General features: G+C 42.1%; 1 protein-coding gene across 1 annotated transcript in view; it reads right to left on the bottom strand.

Moving 5' to 3' along the window:
- SOS2 (SOS Ras/Rho guanine nucleotide exchange factor 2) overlaps positions 1-19,889 on the bottom strand; it is an 88,776-nt gene that overhangs the window by 14,632 nt on the left and 54,255 nt on the right. The window contains exons 11-16 of the mRNA XM_054026664.1: positions 16,470-16,551; positions 11,426-11,548; positions 6,548-6,651; positions 4,122-4,341; positions 2,889-3,008; positions 2,352-2,514 (exon numbers count right to left, since the gene is read on the bottom strand). Coding sequence (XP_053882639.1) covers positions 2,352-2,514; positions 2,889-3,008; positions 4,122-4,341; positions 6,548-6,651; positions 11,426-11,548; positions 16,470-16,551 — 812 coding nt within the window. The remainder of the gene's footprint in view (positions 1-2,351; positions 2,515-2,888; positions 3,009-4,121; positions 4,342-6,547; positions 6,652-11,425; positions 11,549-16,469; positions 16,552-19,889) is intronic.

The raw sequence follows: 19,889 nt of genomic DNA, 5'->3' as shown, positions 1-19,889 counted from the left end.
ACAAACTCCATCCTTCTGTGCAAAACTGTCTTCTGAACTTCAATAGTCTACTTCAGTGGAATTTATTAGTTTACTGCACACTCATTTTCAGTGAAAAAGTAACCAATTTACACTTTTTCTTCCTAAACTCACCAATGTTCCCCAATGTTTAAACTTCTTTCTCCAGAATCTGCTAAAACTGGCCTCAGATTCTTTTACACTCACTCTGACCAAGATACAGGAAAGCATCCCCATTTGGGAAAGCAAAGCTTAAAAAAAAAATTCCTTGATAGCAATGTCCTTAAGCACGTGCTTAAGTTCTTTCCTGAGCATTAAACTCTCTGTAAATGTCCAAACCTATGCATGGATCTTCTCTGGTCAGCGAAAGAAGAAAGGGATCACCTGCATCTCTCACAGTTTCTCTTCCCTACCCCCTAGCTGGAATTCTGCAGCTCCCAGATAGAGTTCAAGGTACAGTAAAAGTTTTTAACTGGTATGCCGGGGAAACGGGGGGTGCTGGTTAACTCAGAGGGAGGGCTTTGGAGTGTGGGGGGGATGGGGGTGGAGTGTGGGGCAGGGGTGTGGTAAGGGCTGTGGGACACAGGCTCTGGGAGGGAAGGAATTTGGGTCCGGGAGGGGGCTTGAAGCAGGGGCTTGTGGTGCTGGATTGAGAGGGGGGGCAGGGGGAGTAAAGGGGTGTGCTCATCTCCGGCGGCTCCCCGTCCCTGCTGCTTCTGGCGGAGGCGCGGCCAGGCAGATCTGCAAGCACACGCTGCCTCTGTCTACAGGTGCTGCTCCCCACAGCTCCCGTTGGCCATGGTTCCTGAGCTCCCAGCAGGAGGCGGCAGGGGAAACCCCTGAGCTCCCTGCCACCCAGGACAGTGTGGGAACCCCCCAGCTCCTAGTGGGTGGCGGCAGCAAACCCCCAGCTCCCTGCCATTGGGGGTGGCGCTGCGGGGGAACCCCGATCTCCCAGCGGGAGGCAGCGACGGAACCCTCCCCCCAGCTCCCTGCCCCCAGGGGCGGTGATGGGGGAACCCACCAAGCTCCATGCTGCCCCAGGCAGCAGGGGACAGCACTGCGTGGAACCCCGAGCTCCCAGTGGAAGGCAGCAGGGTAACCCGAGCTCCAGGCTGCTGGGGGTGGCAGGGACCCCCTGAGCTCCCTGCTGCTGTGGCAGCTCCGGGTCCCCTTGGGTTGCAGGGAACCCCGAGCTCCCAGCCCCCGCAGGCAGCGACAGATGCCTGAAGCTGCAGGTGGCACCCTGCAGCCATCAGCTGCTACAGGCAGCTCCTAGGCCCTGCAGCTGCCCCACTTGAAGTAGTATGGGGATCCGCAGATCCCCATTTTGTCAGGGATATTTTTAGTAAAAGTTAGGGGCAGGTCACGGCATCCGTGAATTTTTCTGTTATGCCCATGACCTGTCCAAAAAAAGTATACTAAAAGTATCTGTGGTGGGGGTGTTCGGCAGCGGGGGGGGGGTTCGGCAGCGCAGCGCTCGGTGGGCGGGTTCGGCAGTGCGCTGCAGCGCTTGGTGTGTGTAGCGGCAGCGGGGGGGGGGGTTCAGCAGCGCAGCACAGCGCTCCGTGGGGTGTGTGTGTGTGTGTGTGTTTCGGCGGCACGGCGTTCCATGGGGGGGCTGGGGGGTTCGGCGGCGCTCCGTGGGGGGGGCTGGGGGGTTTGGTGGCGTGGCGCTCCATGGGGGGGCTGGGGGGTTCGGCGGCGCTCCGTGGGGGGGGCTGGGGGGTTTGGCGGCGCTCCGTGGGGGGGGGCTGGGGGGTTTGGCGGCGCGGTGCTGAGGGTATGTGTTATGGTGGCGCTATGGAGGGTGGTGCTCTTTTTTTTTTTTTTTTTGCTTGGGCGGCAAAAAAGTTAGAGCCGGCCCTGGGATTGGCCACTTGACAAGGTGATTAGTACAGCGCTGCAAGCGTTTACATTCACACCCGTGAGTCATAGCCACTCCGCTGTGGGCAGGTGGAGTACCTGCAGCGTTGTACCCAGGGAGATACAGCGCCGTAAGTGCCCTGCCAGTGTGGACGGGGAGTGAGTTACAGCGCTGGGGGAGGCTTTACAGCGATGTAACTTGCAAGTGTAGCCACAAGGCCTTAGCCTTAGCCATGACATTCAATCATTGCCATGCTGGATTTGAGCTGTCAAGCTACAGGTGAAAGACTCCAAATGCCATTACAAATCTCCTGTGGCACCCAGGACCCTTAATATACTACTTTTGATAATATTCCTCACGAGTGTTTCACATTACACTTATAAAGAAAGTAATTGTAAAATAACAGTGTTTATTCAAAAAATGGTATATGATTTGCTTTTCTTGATAGTCTCTTAAGAAGGATGCACAAGTCACTCAGAAGACTTACCTCAAATGTATGATCTAGTCTGTACACTGACACAGAATTCATCGCACTGACTATCTCCAACACACCATTGAAATTATTCAACTCTTGAAAAACCTGCAGAATTTCGATTATCCTACTTAACACAGCCAATCGCTCCTCAAAATTCTCTGTTTCCACAATGCACCTAATCAAGAAACATGGTATTAGGAAATGTTGGAATTAGGAAATTCGCTTTGCTAGGCACTGAAATCTAGTCTTTAGTCACCATAGAGAACAGGAGTTCAAAATGAAGACCATTACCCTAAGCGTCTCAGTGTTTTCACTGAAATAAGCAGTTTAAAACTTAAAAGGAGTAGGTTGCCTTGCAGATTTTTGGTTATGTCCTGGACTGTGCCAAGCACAAAATCAATGCTTAGCTAAGATAGTGATTACTGAAATACACAACAACTATTTTATAATTCAAAATAAAGGACTCTCCTTTAAACTGTAAGAAAAACTGAGTGATCCCTGAACTTCAACTTGATTCCATGTCAGTACATTAACATCCCCTGTACTTACTTTTCAAACCAAAGAGTAAGATTTGTAGTGTGCCGAATCATTTTCAATAGATTTGGGGAGTTAATTTCCTTATCTTCTTTAGTCCACACACTCCCAACAAGTTCAGATGGCTGCACTGCCCTATTGAAAGAAAATGTTAAGTATGAGGCAAGGGAATGTTTAATACTTAATATTCATATGTTCCATGTTTGCAGTACACGACTTATTACATATTTCTTCCCCTTACTTGTGACATGACATTTGGTACAGATTATTCAATATAATCCATCATTGAACAGTCATTCAAAATAATCATTGGACTCGTATTTCAACACGGGCACTAATGGACTCTGGAAAATGCCAGTCTCTGTTAAAAGAACATCAGTGGTGTATTTTCAGATTAGAAAATTACTAAGGACTCAGTTTTGTCTTCTGAAGGCAGAAATAAGCATCCTGAACAAAGAAAATTTCTCGTTGTCTAATGGGTAAACACGAGTAATGTGTTGCTGGAATGGGGATCGACAAACCCTGTAAAAGCCTCATGTGCAAAAAGAAATATTTTATTAGAAATCCTTCTGCCATTGTAGCATGCAAACCTTTCAAAAATCCCAGTTAAATACCTTAGTTTTTATGAGGGCCCCTAGAGAATAAAGTTCTGTTTAGGATGCTACAAGCATTTTTTATAAGATTCCCCCCCCAACTTTTATTTTGAGAATTCATATATTATGTCCCAGTTATGTTTGAGTGTTGTTTACTCACTACAGCATTTTAGTGTCCTAATTATTTACTATACAAGTTTGGTTATGTTGACACAAGTCTAATATGTTGATGGATAAACACTTTGGTATAGGACAGAAGGTGAGCAAACCTTACTTGGCAAATCATAAAAGAGAAGAATATACTTCAGGCTGATTCTACAAATTAAAGATTTTTTTCTTACTAAAGCCGAATGCAATTTGATTAACTCAATATTTCTATTACAAATGAAAGCCAAATATAGAGTAGGTATTAAAAGTGATTGCAGAGAACACTATAATTTCCCATTACAAACCTGTAAAGTGGGATTACATATAGCAACCAGCCCTTTTTTATTTTTACAAATAAAAGCAACATACTTTTAGATTTCCATATTAATCCTGCTAGTTTTCTCCAGTCAGAAAAGGAAATTTCATGCTTCTGACTAGTGCAAATAGTGTGATTTATGGCGCCAACAAAAATCTACCTAAGGAACAAACACATTTTTTGAATAACTACCTATAGAGATCAGATTCTAGAAGTGTTAGCTGACGAGCAATTTCTATTGGATGTAGTGTCATCAGGTCCATCTCAAACTGTCCAAGGTGGCAAATATGCCATTCAATTGGGGGAGGTTGGCTCTCAAAGGTAATGTTATGACTAATTCCATTTGCTTGAGCTTGTTTTTTTCTCTTGATAATCTTAGCAATGGATTCTACCCACTTCTTCATGGATTTGCCTGTAAAAAAACAACATTAAAAACGTTCATACTAATGATTTAACAGCTTTTTCAAATGATACTTTTGTTAGATGTACACTTCTGCTTGTTAACTAGTAGAATGATATGAAATAAGGTTAGCATTCAGTACTTAAGGAAAAGATTAACAAATTTGTATAGGTTTTATAGAATAGGATAGAAAAATTCAAGTTCAGGGGCCAAATTATTTTCTTTAACAATTTGTGCACCCACCAAAGGTTACATTTGTGTATGCAAATCAGGAAATTGCATGTGCAAAGAAGTTAGGTGTGCAGTTACCCATTACCATATGCAAATACAGGCACAAAGAGTGCACATTTTTGGGTGCACCTGTTTTGTAGTTAACTTTGATAGTCTGGCCCTATTTGTTCAAGTTTACAGTTTTTAGTTATGTGATGACTTTACGATATATTGTATTAGTTCATTAGAAAGACATGGTGGGTGAGGTAAAATCTTTTACCGGGGGTACACAAGACAAATCAGACTCCTGAAAGGGGTACAGTAGTCTGGAAAGGTTGAGGGCCACTGCTTTAGGGAATGTTATCACACTGTTCAACTATAAGTAAGGTTATATTTTAGTCATGGGTATTTTTAGTAAAAGTCTTGGACAGGTCACAGGCAGTAAAGAATAATTCACGGCTCGTGACCTGTCCATGACTTGTACTATATACCCCTGACTAAATTTTGGGTGTTCAGGTGGGTGGGAGCGCGGCCCAGGGGTGCCACGGGTGCTCTGGGGAGGGGGTAGGTTGGTGGCACGCAGCTCGGGACCCTCACTGCTGCTGGGGTCCCTACCTGGCTCTGCAGCGACATGTCCCTCAGCTTCTAGGCAGAGGCACAGCCTGGAGGCTCCATGTGCTGCCTCTGCCTCCAGCTGTGGCTCTGCAGTTCCCACTGGCCAGGAACCATGGCCAATGGTAGCTGTGGGGACAACACTCGTGAGCGGAGGCAGTGCACAGAGCCGCCTGGCCACACTTCTGCCTAAGAGTCGAGGGAGGGACATGTCGCTGCTTCCGGGGATCCCCCCCAAGGTTAGCACCAGCTGGAGCTCTCGCCCCCTCCCATGCCCCAACCCTCTTCCCCAGCCCTGAGCCCCCTCCCACACCCAAACTCCTGCTGCTGCGGGGGGGCACAGTGTACTGCCCCAACAGTGGCCGGTGCGGCTGGCCCAGAGGCTGCATGAGCTGCTCAGGTGGCCCCTGGCCCAGTCGCATCGGCTGCTGCAGAAGTCATGGAGTTCCCAGAAAGTCACAGCATCCGTGACCTTAGTGACAGACTTGCAGCCTTAACAACAAGGCCTAAGGAATTAACACTAATTGAAGCTAAAAGGTTTTTATTGTTCAGCTCTCCTCTTCTGGAAGAGTAATGGTTGTTGTGCAGGGTCTTCAGGACAAGGATAGTAAAATGGAAAAGGATCAGTGTTCCAGTAGGGAAGACATTTTTTCTTCTCACTGAGGAAAAATTTTCTCTAGGAACTTAAAGTTGGAAAGAGGCAGAATTCAATTAAAAATATTTAGATTATACTGGTTTATTTTTTAACATTTTTTTATTTAAATTATCACCGCTGTGCAAAATGATGGGTGTTAAGTATTTTTTCCGATTTTTATCAATTCAAATGTTTACAGTTTCAGGAAATTATGGGGGAGTCAGACAATTGATCACAGTAGACACAGATTCAAAGAGTTTGTTTTATAACCTTAAAAACAGAAATGGTCGCTATCATGTCAAAATATATAAAGTAAATATACTTAAATCAAACTCTAATATAATCTTAAGCAACATTTTTCTTGCCTATCTGTAAATTTTGATTATCATCAATGGAAATTTTTTTTTGTTGGTTTGTGTGTCCAAGGAAATTGATATTTGCCGATAAAAAACCTAATCCTTCCAAGCCTAAAGTGTTTTGAATTCTAGAGAGACCATACTGGTTTCAGACAATGACAATCTTAAATATTTACTGCTAAATAATTTGATAAAACAACACAGTAATGTCTGATATTATTTAGGTTTCTGACTATCTTGCAATGTCTATGCACGTGAGATTTGACTTCAACTGGAGTACTTACATGAGTAAAAAGAACTGCTCATGTGAGTAAACTGACTCATGTTTGTAAGAGCTAGCAGGAATAGACCCCCCAGAATGAATTAGAAAGTAAAAAGAACAAATGGATTGTAACAGTTACCGTACCTCTTACACTTGAAATAAATGTCTCCAGTTTATCGAGCAACTCCAGATCTCTTTCAAAATCGTAAAAATGATGTTCTACCCAGTGTCGAAAAACATTTAATATCCTGAAAAATAAGGGGGGGGAGGAGAGGAAGGAAAAAAAAATAATCTTTTTAATTTTTATGAACCCTCAAGTCCAGCCAACCTGCACATTGATGAAGCATGGGTTCTGCAGAAGTTACAGTATGCAATCATGTAATTAAGGACCATCACAATGCACATGCACAATAGGTTGGAGTCACAACTGAGTGTGGAAACTTAACTTTGGTAATCCTGGAATTTTGAGAACATAACTTTGCAGCTTTAACAGTCAGGTTTTTTTTTGTTTTTTTAAAGAGGAGGGATTAATGGAAGATTGTACCCAAAAGAGTAAACCATAAGAACATAGAAGGACATAAGAACGGCCATACTGTGTCAGACCAAAGGTCCATCTATCCCAGTATCCTGTCTTCTGACAGTGACCAATGCCAGGTGCCCCAGAGGGAATGAACAGAACAGGTAATCATCAAGTGATCCATCCCCTGATGCCCATTCCCAGCTTCTGGCAAACAGAGGCTAGGGACACCATCCTTGCTAATATCTACTGATGGACCTATCCTCCATGAATTTATCTAGTTCTTTTTTGAACTCTGTTATAGTCTTGGCCTTCACAACATCCTCTGGCAAGGAGTTCCACAGGTTGACTGTATGTGGTATGAAAAAAATACTTCCCTTTGTTTGTTTTAAACCTGCTGCCTATTAATTTCATTGGTGACCCCCTAGTTCTTGTGTTACGAGAAGGAGTAAATAACATTTCCTTATTTACTTTCTACTCACCAGTCATGGTTTTATAGACTTCTATCATATCCTCCCTTTGGTGTCTTTTTTCCAAGCTGAAAAGTCCCAGCCTTATTAATCTCTCCTCATACGGCATATGCTCCATACCCCTAATAATTTTTGTTGCCCTTTTCCAATTCCAATATATCTTTTTTGAGATGGGGCGACCACATCTGCAGGCAGTATTCAAGATGTGGGCATACCATGGATTTATAGAGAGGCAATATGATATTTTCTGTCTTCTTATCTATCCCTTTCTTAATGATGCCCAACATTCTGTTCCCTTTTTTGACTGCCGCTGCAGATTGAGTGGATGTTTTCAGAGAACTATCCACAATGACTCCAAGATCTCTTTCTTGAGTGGTAACAGCTCATTTAGACCCCATCATTTATATGTATAGTAGGGATTATGTTTTCCAATGTGCATTACTTTGCATTTATCAACATTGAATTTCATCTGCCATTTTGTTGCCCAATCACCCAGTTTTGAGAGATCCTTTTGTAGCTCTTCACAGTCTGCCTGGGACTTCACTATCTTCAGTAGTTTTGTATCATCTGCAAATTTTGCCACCTCACTCTTTACCCCTTTTTCCAGATCATTGGTGAATATGTTGAATAGGACTGGGCCCAGTACAGACCCCTGGGGGACACCACTATTTACCTCTCTCCATTCTGAAAACTGACCATTTAGTCCTACCCTTTGTTCCCTATCTTTTAACCAGTTACCAATCCATGAAAGGACCTTCCCTCTTATCCCATGACTGCTTACTTTGCTTAATAGCCTATGGTGAGGGACCTTGTCAAAGGCTTTCTGAAAAGCTAAATACATTATATCCACTGGATCCGCCTTGTCCACATGCTTGCTGACCCCCCTCAAAGAATTCTAGTAGATTGGGGAGCCATGATTTCTCTTTACAAAACCATGTTTACTATTCCCCAACAAATTATGTTCATCTATGTGTCTGACAATTTTGTTCTTTACTATAGTTTTAACCAGTTTGCCTGGTACTGAAGTCAGGCTTACTGGCCTGTAATTGCTGGAGTCACTTCTGGAGCCCTTTTTAAAAATTGGCATCACATTAGCTATCCTCCAGTCATTTGGTACAGAGACTGATTTAAATGATAGGTTACAGACTACAGTTAGTAGTCCTGCATAACAAAAGAATAAAGTAAAATCCAACATTCTTCTATTAGCAAATTTCTCAAGTGAAAAAGTTAGTTAACATTTACCACTTACAAAAAGGCAGAGGTTTTCTAATTGTTTCTCTTTCCTATTTACATTTTTCATTTTAAAAGCTGATATATCAAAAGTCAGTGTTGTAATAATAATAATAATAATAATAAAAATCTTAAGACTTTTTTATACCCTTTTATTCACATGAAAGAAAAGGAACAGTACAAGATCCACTTTTTTCTCTTAAGATCAGGAAATACAAGTTTTCACCTGCCTTTTCTCTACTTTCTTAAACATTAAGCGTCAAATTAACCTTTAGAACCAAAGTACGATTACACTTGTCCTTTGAACTCTTAAGATGAGAAACTTTGCTTTTCTCTCCTCTCCTCCAGGCAAAAAACCCCTGTGAGCTGATGCCTCAAACTTTATTAGATTCATTTGGGCCTACTGCCTTGTTATCTAGATGCATGACAAATTAAAACTGTCCATATCAACTCACACAAACAAATCTCTCTCCATACCACCCTATAAAACCATAACTTGTAGAGGCCCAGATTAAAGCTATACACCTCTACCCCGATATAACGCGACCCGACATAACACAAATTCGGATATAACGCGGTAAAGCAGCACTCCGGGGGGGGGGGGGGGGGGCGGGGCTGCACACACTGGTGGATCCAAGCAAGTTCAATATAATGCCGTTTCACCTATAACGCGGTAAGATTTTTGTGCTCCCAAGGACAGCGTTATATCGGGGTAGAGGTGTACTTTGCACCATGCTCTGAAAGTCAACAAACTCAAGCACTGCTAAGGGACCAGAAAAAGCAGGTTCCATAGCTGGGGACTCTCCAGCAAAATCAACTTCCCTCCATTTAAGAGTTTCATATAGACTTTGTCAACAAAAATACCTCAGCTGATTCCAGTCGTTATCAGTTTGCATATAGAAAATACGCACTCCCTAAAACAGCCAGATACAGCACCATAAAGGGATGGATGCATTAGAACTAAAACCTTGAACTGCACCCAAAGCAGATCACACCTCACACACATAGCATGGATGTAATCTGCTCATGCTGGCCCAGTCCAATAAATAGGAGAGCCATGCATTCTGTGCTAGCTGAAGCTACCACTTCAAGTAAAGTCCCAAGCAGAACAGAGAAATAGTTGAACCTGAAGGTAACAAAGAAACTGATGACTTAGGAGAGTTCAACATAATTTTTGTTTTAAATTATTCTGCTAACTACAGATGGGGAAAAAAAAAATACATTAACTGCTGAGTAGAGCAATCAGTTTGTTAACCTCTTTGATAAAGGCAGATTTACTATAGCTTAGGCAGTGTTGTTGTAGCCATACTGGTCCCAGATGTGAAGAAGAACTCTGTGTGAACTTGAAAGCTTCTCTCTTTCACCAAAAAAAGTTGTTCCATAAAATATATTACCTCATCCACCTTGTTTCTCTTTTGAATCCCAGTAGATAATTCAGTTTCAAGCTATTAGAAGCCACAGACAATTCTAATTTCTCCCAAGAACAAAATGTTAACAATAAGCCACAAGAGAGTGTGCAGTAAATGGCAGTTTAAAGTTAAAGTTTTAAACTGCCCCTCCCCACAAAGCCTAAATGCAGTTTAGGGCCCTTGGATCACTTTCTGTTAAAACCACTAGTTTAAGAGTATTTCATATCCCCAATTATAAGAAGCAGGCAAAAGTAGTCAGTCAGGCAACTAAGTCCTGCTGAAAGATAGAGCACCAGAAAACCTTTCAATAAAAACTGGATTTCAGCCAGATCTACTGAACAGATAGAAATCTGGGCTCAGAAAGAAGGCCGAGAGACAGTCTCCAAACAGTTCATCAAGCCATAAAAGAAGGCAATACGTCACAAAAATTATTTTATAGACGTTAGTAGCAAGAAACTGTTTATAAATTTCCCACTATTTCATTTTCTATTACAAATGATTTATCAAAGTAGAAAAATACATTGGATGAACTCTTGAAAAACAAATGTAAAAAGGTTATTTTAATAGCAAACAAAGTTAGGGATCCACACTCTAAAAGCACTATGCCTAATCAGGGTGTACATTGGTAAGCTGCTTACCACCAGAGAGCAAGATGAAAACAAGGCATTCACCAACAGGATAATCTTAAATGCGGCTTTAGTTCTTTAAAGCGTTAACCTTAAAAAGCTGAATTAAGAGCCTTAAAGCAGCTCCCAATTCAATTTATTATTGTTAAATAGCCTGGCAGACTCCACAGCACTTGAGTGACTGGAAGTACTAATGGAAAAACAGCAATTTCTCTCTGAAGTACTGTCGTAAACATTCCTACAGATCAGACTTCAGAGGGAAACCAATTCTTAAGCCAGTTATGGTGATCAATAGTGCTGCAGAGAAAACTGCACAGCTATGAGAAGCTACCTGTGTACAAATACATCAACTGGGCTGGAACAGGGAGTGAAAAAAGCAATGGAACTGAAGAGTAAAAGGAAAGAGGGTTACTAGCTTAGGCTACCTTTGTGGCTATAACCTATACAAACAGTCATTCAATATAAGAGGAGTAATTTTAATTGTACCTACCTGACCTGCACCATTTTAACACAATGAGCAACAGGCTTTTTTGTAGTGTGTTCAGTTTTCAGTTGTGAGCAGCATGGAACAGACATATGATTGTAACAACCAACAGAATCCTAAATGACTAATCATAACATGTCTTTGGATTATCATTGTCCATAGCCTGGCCACACTAACAACTTAACACTTGATACCAGTCTTCACATTAAGTTGTGTCTTCAAAAACAGGATACACAAACTGAACTAAAATTTGGATCTGATGCAGGAAATATAAAGGAACCCAAACCTGAGTTGTACTGGCTGGACATATTCCTTGCGAAATCTTTTCAGGTCTGCACTGATTGGCTGCTCTCCTTTCTCTATTGCCAACCTATCTGCTTCAGTAGGCTCAGGCTCTGGGATTTCAAACCTATGAACAAAAGCACAACGCTGATTATTGATGAAACCTTTTTATATAAAACCAATTAAGTAAAAACATAATTAAAATGGTTTAAGTACAGTGAAAACTCCTGAGCAACGCATGAGTGGGTATATGCTGCTCTAATTCCAGGTTTGATTTACTTCAAGACAATCTGAAAATCTACACCTTTGGTGCATTGATGAAAAGTTAAGGAATGCAGTAATGCTCTTTTCAAAGCTTATAATTTCATTAGCCTTCATTTGTGTCCTGACACTAGCCATCAAATTAAAGATCTTTATTTTCAAGGTCCTACAAAATACAACCCACGTCTACATCTCAATTAATCTCTTAGCCTCCCTCTCTCCACTATTCCCTTTTGGTCTTGTCAAGCTGTATCATTCATTTTAACTGGTCATTTCTTGCCAACCAAATAAACCCATTTCATCCATGAATCTCTCCTAAATTACACCTCTACCCCAATATTATGCGAATTCGGATATAACGCGGTAAAGCAGCGCTCGGGGGGGGGGGGGGGGGCGCTGCACACTCTGGCCGTTCAAAGCAAGTTTGATATAACGCGGTTTCACCTATAACGCAGTAAGATTTTTTGGCTCCTGAGGACAGCATTATATCGGGGTAGAGGTGTATAGTCATCCCATTGATTTCTCTGCACTCTGTGTTACCTGAGAAGTTCTATACCTTGTGTTAGACTGCAAGCTCCTTTTGGTAGGGATCATATCCTCTATATAGCTTTAAAAGCACTGTGTATGTTTATGGGGCTATACAGTTCATAACTAAATTTTTATCATCATTGTTTGGTAGCAGGGTAATGCCCAGAAGCCTTGGTCAGGATGGGACCACTATCGTACTACAAACACATTGGCCCAGGATCCAAAAAAGCTTATATTAGAAAGGCAAAAAGACAAAGGGAGGAGGAGGAGGATACAAGCACATGCCTTGTTTTTTACCATCTTTATTTTTAATTCTTGTGCCCCAGAAGATAGGCAACATCAAAAATAGCCAAATGGATCAAACTTTTTCAAAAATGTCATCTCAGCACAAACAGGCATGAAGTTTCAGTTTAAAATTGTGGCTGAAAATAAGTGTTTATAATGGCAGTGCTGTTTCAAGCATAACCACTGTGCTGCCAGTACTATTATTAATTACACCTCTACCCCGATAAAACGCTGTCCTCGGGAGCCAAAAAAATCTTACTGCGTCATAGGTGAAACCGCGTTATATCAAACTTGCTTTGATCTGCCAGAGTGCACAGCCCCACCCCAGAGCGCTGCTTTACCGCGTTATAGCCGAATTCGTGTTATATCAGGTCGCGTTATATCGGGGTAGAGGTGTATTTGTATTCCCTCAGCACCTAGGAGCCCTCAGTCATGGACCAGGACCTATTGTGCTATGTGTTGTACAAACACAGACCAAAAAGACAGTGCAGTTATATTAATATCAGTGAAACTGATGTATCATCTTTCATTTCAAAGGATCCCAATAAAGCTTCACGGACACAGCTTCACCACTGGGACAGAGGTAAGCAACCAGAGCACAGCACACAATGAGGGTGGAAGAACTGTTGTGCCAAGGACGTTGGGTCAGATATTCCCTCCTACGAAAACTAACACAGGTTCCTTTATGTCCAGGCAGAAAAAAAGTTAATATATAGTAAGTCCCCAGAAACCCACACACAGTAATCTGCATTTTGAACTTATTTTACTCTCGTTGTAAAGTTGAAGGGCTCAGTCAACTCTGCCAGGATTTGAACCTGTGGTTTGGGCAAATCTAAGGATTTCAATCAGTTGTGCAAACACTCAGGCACATGCTCACGGCTAGACTGAGGCACAGACCTGTGCCTAGGGCCCCATTTCTCAGAGTCACACAACAGAGGGCAGTATATATCTGCTTCCGTTTTTTTAAAAATCATGCAAGTTTTTAGTCTACATGGCTGCAAGCAAAGAGAAGCTTGAAAAGGTGACCCAAGGGTAATCTATGCAGTGATGTCTGCAAACAATCTGAAACAATAGTTTTGAAAGGTGTGACATATCTACACAGATGTTAATGCCAAGATCCATTCTCACCATTCTAGCAGAGGACTATCTATGTATGGCAGATGGAAAAAAATGCAGCAGGCCCAGACCACTGGATTAAGTACTGGGCTGCCCCCATTACCATCCCGGCCTCTCCATGAAAGAAAGGGAATTCTGCTGTTGCTTCTAAGGGAAAGAAGGGGATGGCAGGACAGGACCAGTGCCTCTCTTTGGCAGAAGAACAATGCCTCCTACCTCTGGCACTCCAAGATGGGTGAGTTGTTGAGGTGAAGCCATGGTGGCCGCACGTCATGGTGTGCCTAGGACCCTGGATGGTCTTAATCCAGCCCTGCACATGCCTAATTTTAATAATGTGCTTTAAGTATCTACAGGATCAGGGTCTAAATCAGGGATCTCAAACTCAAATCACCACAAGGGCCACATGAGGACTAGTACATTGGCCCGAGGGCCGCATCACTGAAACCTTTTAATACAACGATACAAAAGTATAGTAAAAAATGAAGGGTAATCTAGTATGTTATTAAAAGTCAATGTATTAACTTTTTTAAACTGTAATGCGAAGAGGGGTTTCAATAAAATATAAACACCTGTAACTATTCCTTATGTGGTCAGTAACACTGATGACGATCTACACTAACAGTCTATCAACACAGCTGTAATGGCAGGAACTTTTTAAAGTAACTATTCATACTAAATATGTTGCCACTTTTAACAAACATTCTTCCCAACTACTGTCACGTTATTGATTTGAACTGGGACCATATAGAACATGGTTGCAACCAAAGTCCTGTAGTGGCACCAAATCTTGTATAAAGGGGGTCAAATGAGGTGTCTAAGACAAGGTTATGGTTTACTGGTTATGATTAGGCTGTCTATATGTGTGTATCAATTTTGTAGTTGAAGTTAGGAATATTGGCTCTATACTGTCTGTATTTCAAACTTATGCTATGCTTCTGGGAAACTTCCCAGACAAGTTGGTGTTCGCTCTGCCTAGCCTGCTTGATGGCCCATTAAGGACCATCAGCTATACAATTGACCCATTGAGAGAAGGCAAACACGCCTTACAATTCAGCAACGTATGCAGGGACTGGCCCATGTGACTCCAGATTCCATTTTGCTGTAATTTTCCACAGTAAGGTCAAAGAGGTGTTCTTACACCTGGAAAAGACTATAAAAGGCTGATGCCTCTCCTCCATCTTGTCTTCAATCCTGCTTCTTACCTCTGGAGGGACTTTGCTACAAACTGAACTTTTGAACAAAGGACTGATGACCCATCGCAGCTGGGAATGTACTCCAGAGACTTGATTTGAACCTGCAGTTAATTTCATCACTGCTACAAGCCTAAACCAAGAACTTTGCTATTACTGTATGTAATTGATTCCATTTAACCAATTCTAGCTCTCATCTCGATCTTTTTACTTTTATGAATAAACCTTTAGATTTTAGATTCTAAAGGATTGGCAACAGCGTGATTTGTGGGTAACATCTGATTTGTATATTGATCTGGGTCTGGGGCTTGATCCTTTGGGATCAGGAAAACCTTTTTTCTTTTATTGGAGTATTGGTTTTCATAACCATTTGTCCCCATAACGAGTGGCACTGGTGGTGATATTGGGAAACTGGACTGTCTAAGGGAATTGCTTGTGTGACTTGTGGTTAGCCAGTGGGGTGAGACCAAAGTCTCTTAGTCTGCCTGGTTTGGTTTGCCTTGCCTTAGAGGTGGAAAAACCCCAGCTTTGGGCTGTAACTTCCGTTTAAGCAATTTGTCCTGAATTGGCACTCTCAGTTAGGTCCCGCCAGAACCGTATCGTTACAACTACTCACAGCGAAGAATCATACATGCTGAACTTCATACCTCAGACTGCTCATCTAGCCCATGAGGCCCCGCCTCTGCCCCACCTCTTCCCACCCCTTCCCCGCCCCCATTCCAACCCCTTCCCCAAAATCCCCAGCCCGACTCTGGCCCCTCCCTGCCACTATTCCAACCCCTTCCCCAAATCCCCGCCCCCACCTCTTCTCTGCCTCCTCCCCTGAGCGTGCCGTGTCCCCGCTCCACCCCCTCTCTCCTGAAAAGTCCTAAGCACTGCCAAACAGCAGGGGGGGGGGTTGGGGGGGGGGGAGCTTGGCTGCCGGAGGAGTCAGTGCCTATGGCGGGCCGTAGGAAATAACTCCACGGGCCAGCCACGTGTTTGAGACCCCTAGTCTAAAGCTTAGACAACAAAGACATCTACAAAACACTGATATGTAATTTACAATTTAAATACAATTTTAATACACAAGAAAAAACGGGGCTTGTAACTTTTAGCTTCAGAAAGTTGCTACTGAAAGTAGCAGAGCACCGGTTAAAGCTTGGGCTAGCCAACTGATTACAAACCCACCTGGGTACATACTCAGGCAGCTAGCGGAGCCGCGGTCCCAGCTGCAGTGTAGAGACACCCCCACGCTTGCGCTTGGTTACTGTTTTAAGGGTGTCCACATTAGGGGTTTGCGCCAATTTAGCTACATTGATTTTAAACAGTGTACTTTTCTAGTATAAATATAGCTTTCAATTATTTGTATTTTTCTAGTATTCACATGGCCTACAGTCATTTGGATATTGTTTCTGTTAACGTCTATTTAACTTCAATGACATTTAACATTTTGGAAAAAATAAGCCTTTGTTAAAATTTCATTCCCTCTTCTTCCTCTCCCTTCCTTTTAAAAAGATAATATTGTTTTAATACAATTCATGACTTGTATAAAGTTTTCCTACATATGGGATGGTTCAATCAGACCAAACCATGCTGCCATATTGCACTGCAAACATCAGAAAAGAAGGAGCAAGTAATCTAAACTGAAACACCCCAGTGTCTTCAGAATAAATGTTTGTTGTTTACCTTTCAATCAACAAGCTCAGCAATTCCTGTGGCTTACAAAAGGAGCGGTAGGTAGTAAGGAAAGTGCGAACAAAATTAGGATCTGTCAAGGGAAAACAAGAAAATGAACAAAATGAATTTTATACAATGATTTCAATGTTCACTGATGATAAAAAATATGGCCATAAAAGACAAAAGTTATTAATGCCAATTAAAAGTTTAATGCTAGTAAAGAATTACCTTCAAAAAAACCTTTTTAGTGAGATTCAATTACATCAAATTTCATTACTAGTTTTTAAAAAACATTACACCTAAAAACTATATTAAGATAATAAATTGCAAAGTCAGGCACTCAAATTTAGGAAATACCAGTTTAGTTTAAGTGTCAAATTTCAAGTCCCTGTTCCACAGCATGGAGGCACTAGAACTTCTCAACAAAATGTTCGTAAGAACTTTAACAAGGGCAAAACATATTATTCCTTAACTTTGATCTGAGAAATGGTTGAACTTTTTTTGCTGAAATAAAAAAAAAAAAAGTCAGCTAGGGGTACTCAGCACAGAACATTCCTGCCAAATGGTTAGAGTTGGGCAAAATTATAAGCAAATCTTCAAAAACAGACTAACGAGAGATTGCTGAATTGGAATTAATTTGCAAATTGGACACCATTAAATTAGGCTTGAATAAAGACTTGGAGTGGTTGGGCCATTACACAAAGTAAAACTATTTCCCCATCCTTATTCCCACCCCCAGTTCCTCATATCTCCTTGTCAATTGCTGGAAATGGGCCATTTTCATTACCACTACAAACAGTTCTTTTTCTCTCCTGCTGATAAAAGCTCACCTTAACTGAATGCTCCTTTATAGTGTGTATGGTAACACCCATTGTTTCATGTTGTGTGTGTGTGTGTGTGTGTGTGTGTGTGTGTGTGTGTGTGTGTGTGTGTGTATATACACACAGAGAGAACATGAAACAATGGGTGTTACCATACACACTATAAGGAGATATATAGATATATATATCTTCCTACTGTATTTTCCACTACATGCATCCGATGAAGTGGGCTGTAGCCCATGAAAGCTTATCCTCAAATAAATTTGTTAGTCTCTAAGGTGCCACAAGTACTCCTGTTCTTTTTGCGGACACAGACTAACACGGCTGCTACTCTGAAACTTAGCTCTTTCAGTTTTTCATAAATCAGCTCCCTGAATTTTTTCCCCTCTTCTCTAAATGACTTTGTATTTGTCAGTATCTTCCAAACATCAGTAATGTGGTGCTTAGGACTGAAAGCCATGTTCTAGATGCAGTTACCCAGAGCTAGAGAGAGCCTACTGTCTTCCAACACTTTGACCCGATGCCTCTGAGTATGCAGCCCAGTATTGCATAAGCCTCTTTTGTTGCCACACTGCATTGTGAATGTTTCTAATTTACTCTGTTTGCAGAGTTGCTGTAGCCATGTTGGTCCCAGGACAATTACTATACTCTTGAATGAACTTTCACAGAAAAATGATATCAGACAAAATATATAATATCACCATATAGAATCACAGGACTGGAAGGGACCTCGAGAGGTCATGGCAGGACTAAGCCTTATCTAGACTATCCCTGACACAGGTTTGTCTAACCTGCTCTTAAAAATCTCCAATGATGGAGATTCCACAACCTCCCTAGGCAATTTATTCCAGTGCTTAACCACCCTGACAGGAAGTTTTTCCTAATGTCCAACCTAAACTTCCCTTGCTGCAATTTAAGCCCATTGCTTCTTGTCCTAACCTCAGAGGTTAAGAACAACAATTTTTCTCCCTCGTCCTTGTAACAACCTTTTATGTTCTTGAAAACTTATCACATCCCCTTTCAGTCTTCTCTTTTCCAGACTAAACAAACCCAATTTTCCTCAATCTTCCTTCATAGGTCATGTTTTCTAGACCTCTAATCATTTTTGTTGCTCTCCTTGTGGGCGAACACTTTTCACAGAATGATCACTCCATATCTGACCTCTCAGTTCTCATTCTCAAAGGAAACCTGCACAACACCTTCAATGTTTCACCTTGTATTTAGATGTGACATTGAATTCCTTTCTCAGACCTGAAAAGCTCAGTGTAAACTCAAAAAGCTGGTCTCTTTCACCAATAGAAGCTGGCCCAATAAAATATATTACACCTCACCCAACTTGTTTCTAATTCACTCTTCACTATTACCTAACACTTTTAAAATTACTGCTTTCGAGGTTCCCCCACACCCCACTGAGCATGTGGGTACTATTCACTGGGTACGGTTGCCCTTGTTTCTAATCCAAGTTTCTTTGTAATTACTTTTGTCTTGAAGGATAATCCCAATTCCTCCCAATTTAGTGGAGTATACAAATTTTAATGTGCTCTATCATTTCTTACAGCTCAGTGAAGATGTTAATTGAACCTGGACCTATCAATCACCTCCTGTTGTACCCCATGAGACCAATGTCATTTTGAAGTTCTTTGGTAACCATGACTCCGGAATTGAATCCAGAGCCAGTCTGAGAATCTGAACTGCACACTGGAACAAAGCCTACCTAAAGCTAATGTAATACTACAATATCTGTAACAAGCTAACATATAATCTGGCCAACACACCCAAGATAAAGCATTCTAGGCATCTAGTGAAGGTCCTCCCCCAAAGCTAGCCACTGAAAGGACCTCTGGCTCCACACACACACTGCTGTGAAAGGTTGTTTGAGTAGTTCCATGGGCACTGCTATTCTTGAAGATTCCTGAAGCTCACTGGCACTGCAGGATGCATTATACAAGTTGGAATATGCAGAGGCTACCTCAAACAACAATCACCTTAGTATGTCAACAAGACAGTAATTGTAAGGTTTGATTTACTAAACAGCTACTAGCTCAAGGACTATGTTTACTAGCTATGGTGATAAATGACTGTGTCACAACTCCCACAGCTACACTGTAAGAACTACTATTAATGCACACCAGTCAATTCAGAAAGATGAATATTTTTGTGAGTCATACAAACACCACCATATTTTAAAAGTGGGGGTCACTTTGCACTCACACAAATGATACTACAACTAAAGAAAATGTGTTTGTCACAGGGTGGTAACTGCCCTTTGGAAGGAAGAGGCCAGCGCACCTGACTCATTGGTTGCCTCCTGAAATTGGGGTTAAAAGAAGGCACCTGGGCCATATAAAGGGGGAGAGATTGAGACAGGGGATGGGTCAGTCAGGAAGAGAGCAGGTGACAGCTGCCAGAGACCAGAAGACTTGTAGGAGGTCCATGAAGGAAGCTGTAGATGGTTCCTGGGGGAAGGCTGAATGCAGCAGAGCAACAGAAGGATTTGCTGGCTGACCTCCCCAAGCCAGAGAGCCAAGGCTAGAGGGGGCTGAAGGCCAGAGAGCAGCAAAGGGAGCTGCCTGCTGACTTCTAAGCCAGAGGGCTGGAGCAAAAGGCT

This window comes from Malaclemys terrapin, chromosome 4, assembly GCF_027887155.1.
Source record: "Malaclemys terrapin pileata isolate rMalTer1 chromosome 4, rMalTer1.hap1, whole genome shotgun sequence".
In the NCBI taxonomy this organism is placed as follows: Eukaryota; Metazoa; Chordata; order Testudines; family Emydidae; genus Malaclemys; species Malaclemys terrapin.
The sequence above is the reverse complement of the archived record's forward strand: the minus strand, read 5'-3'. Positions and strand labels throughout refer to the sequence as shown.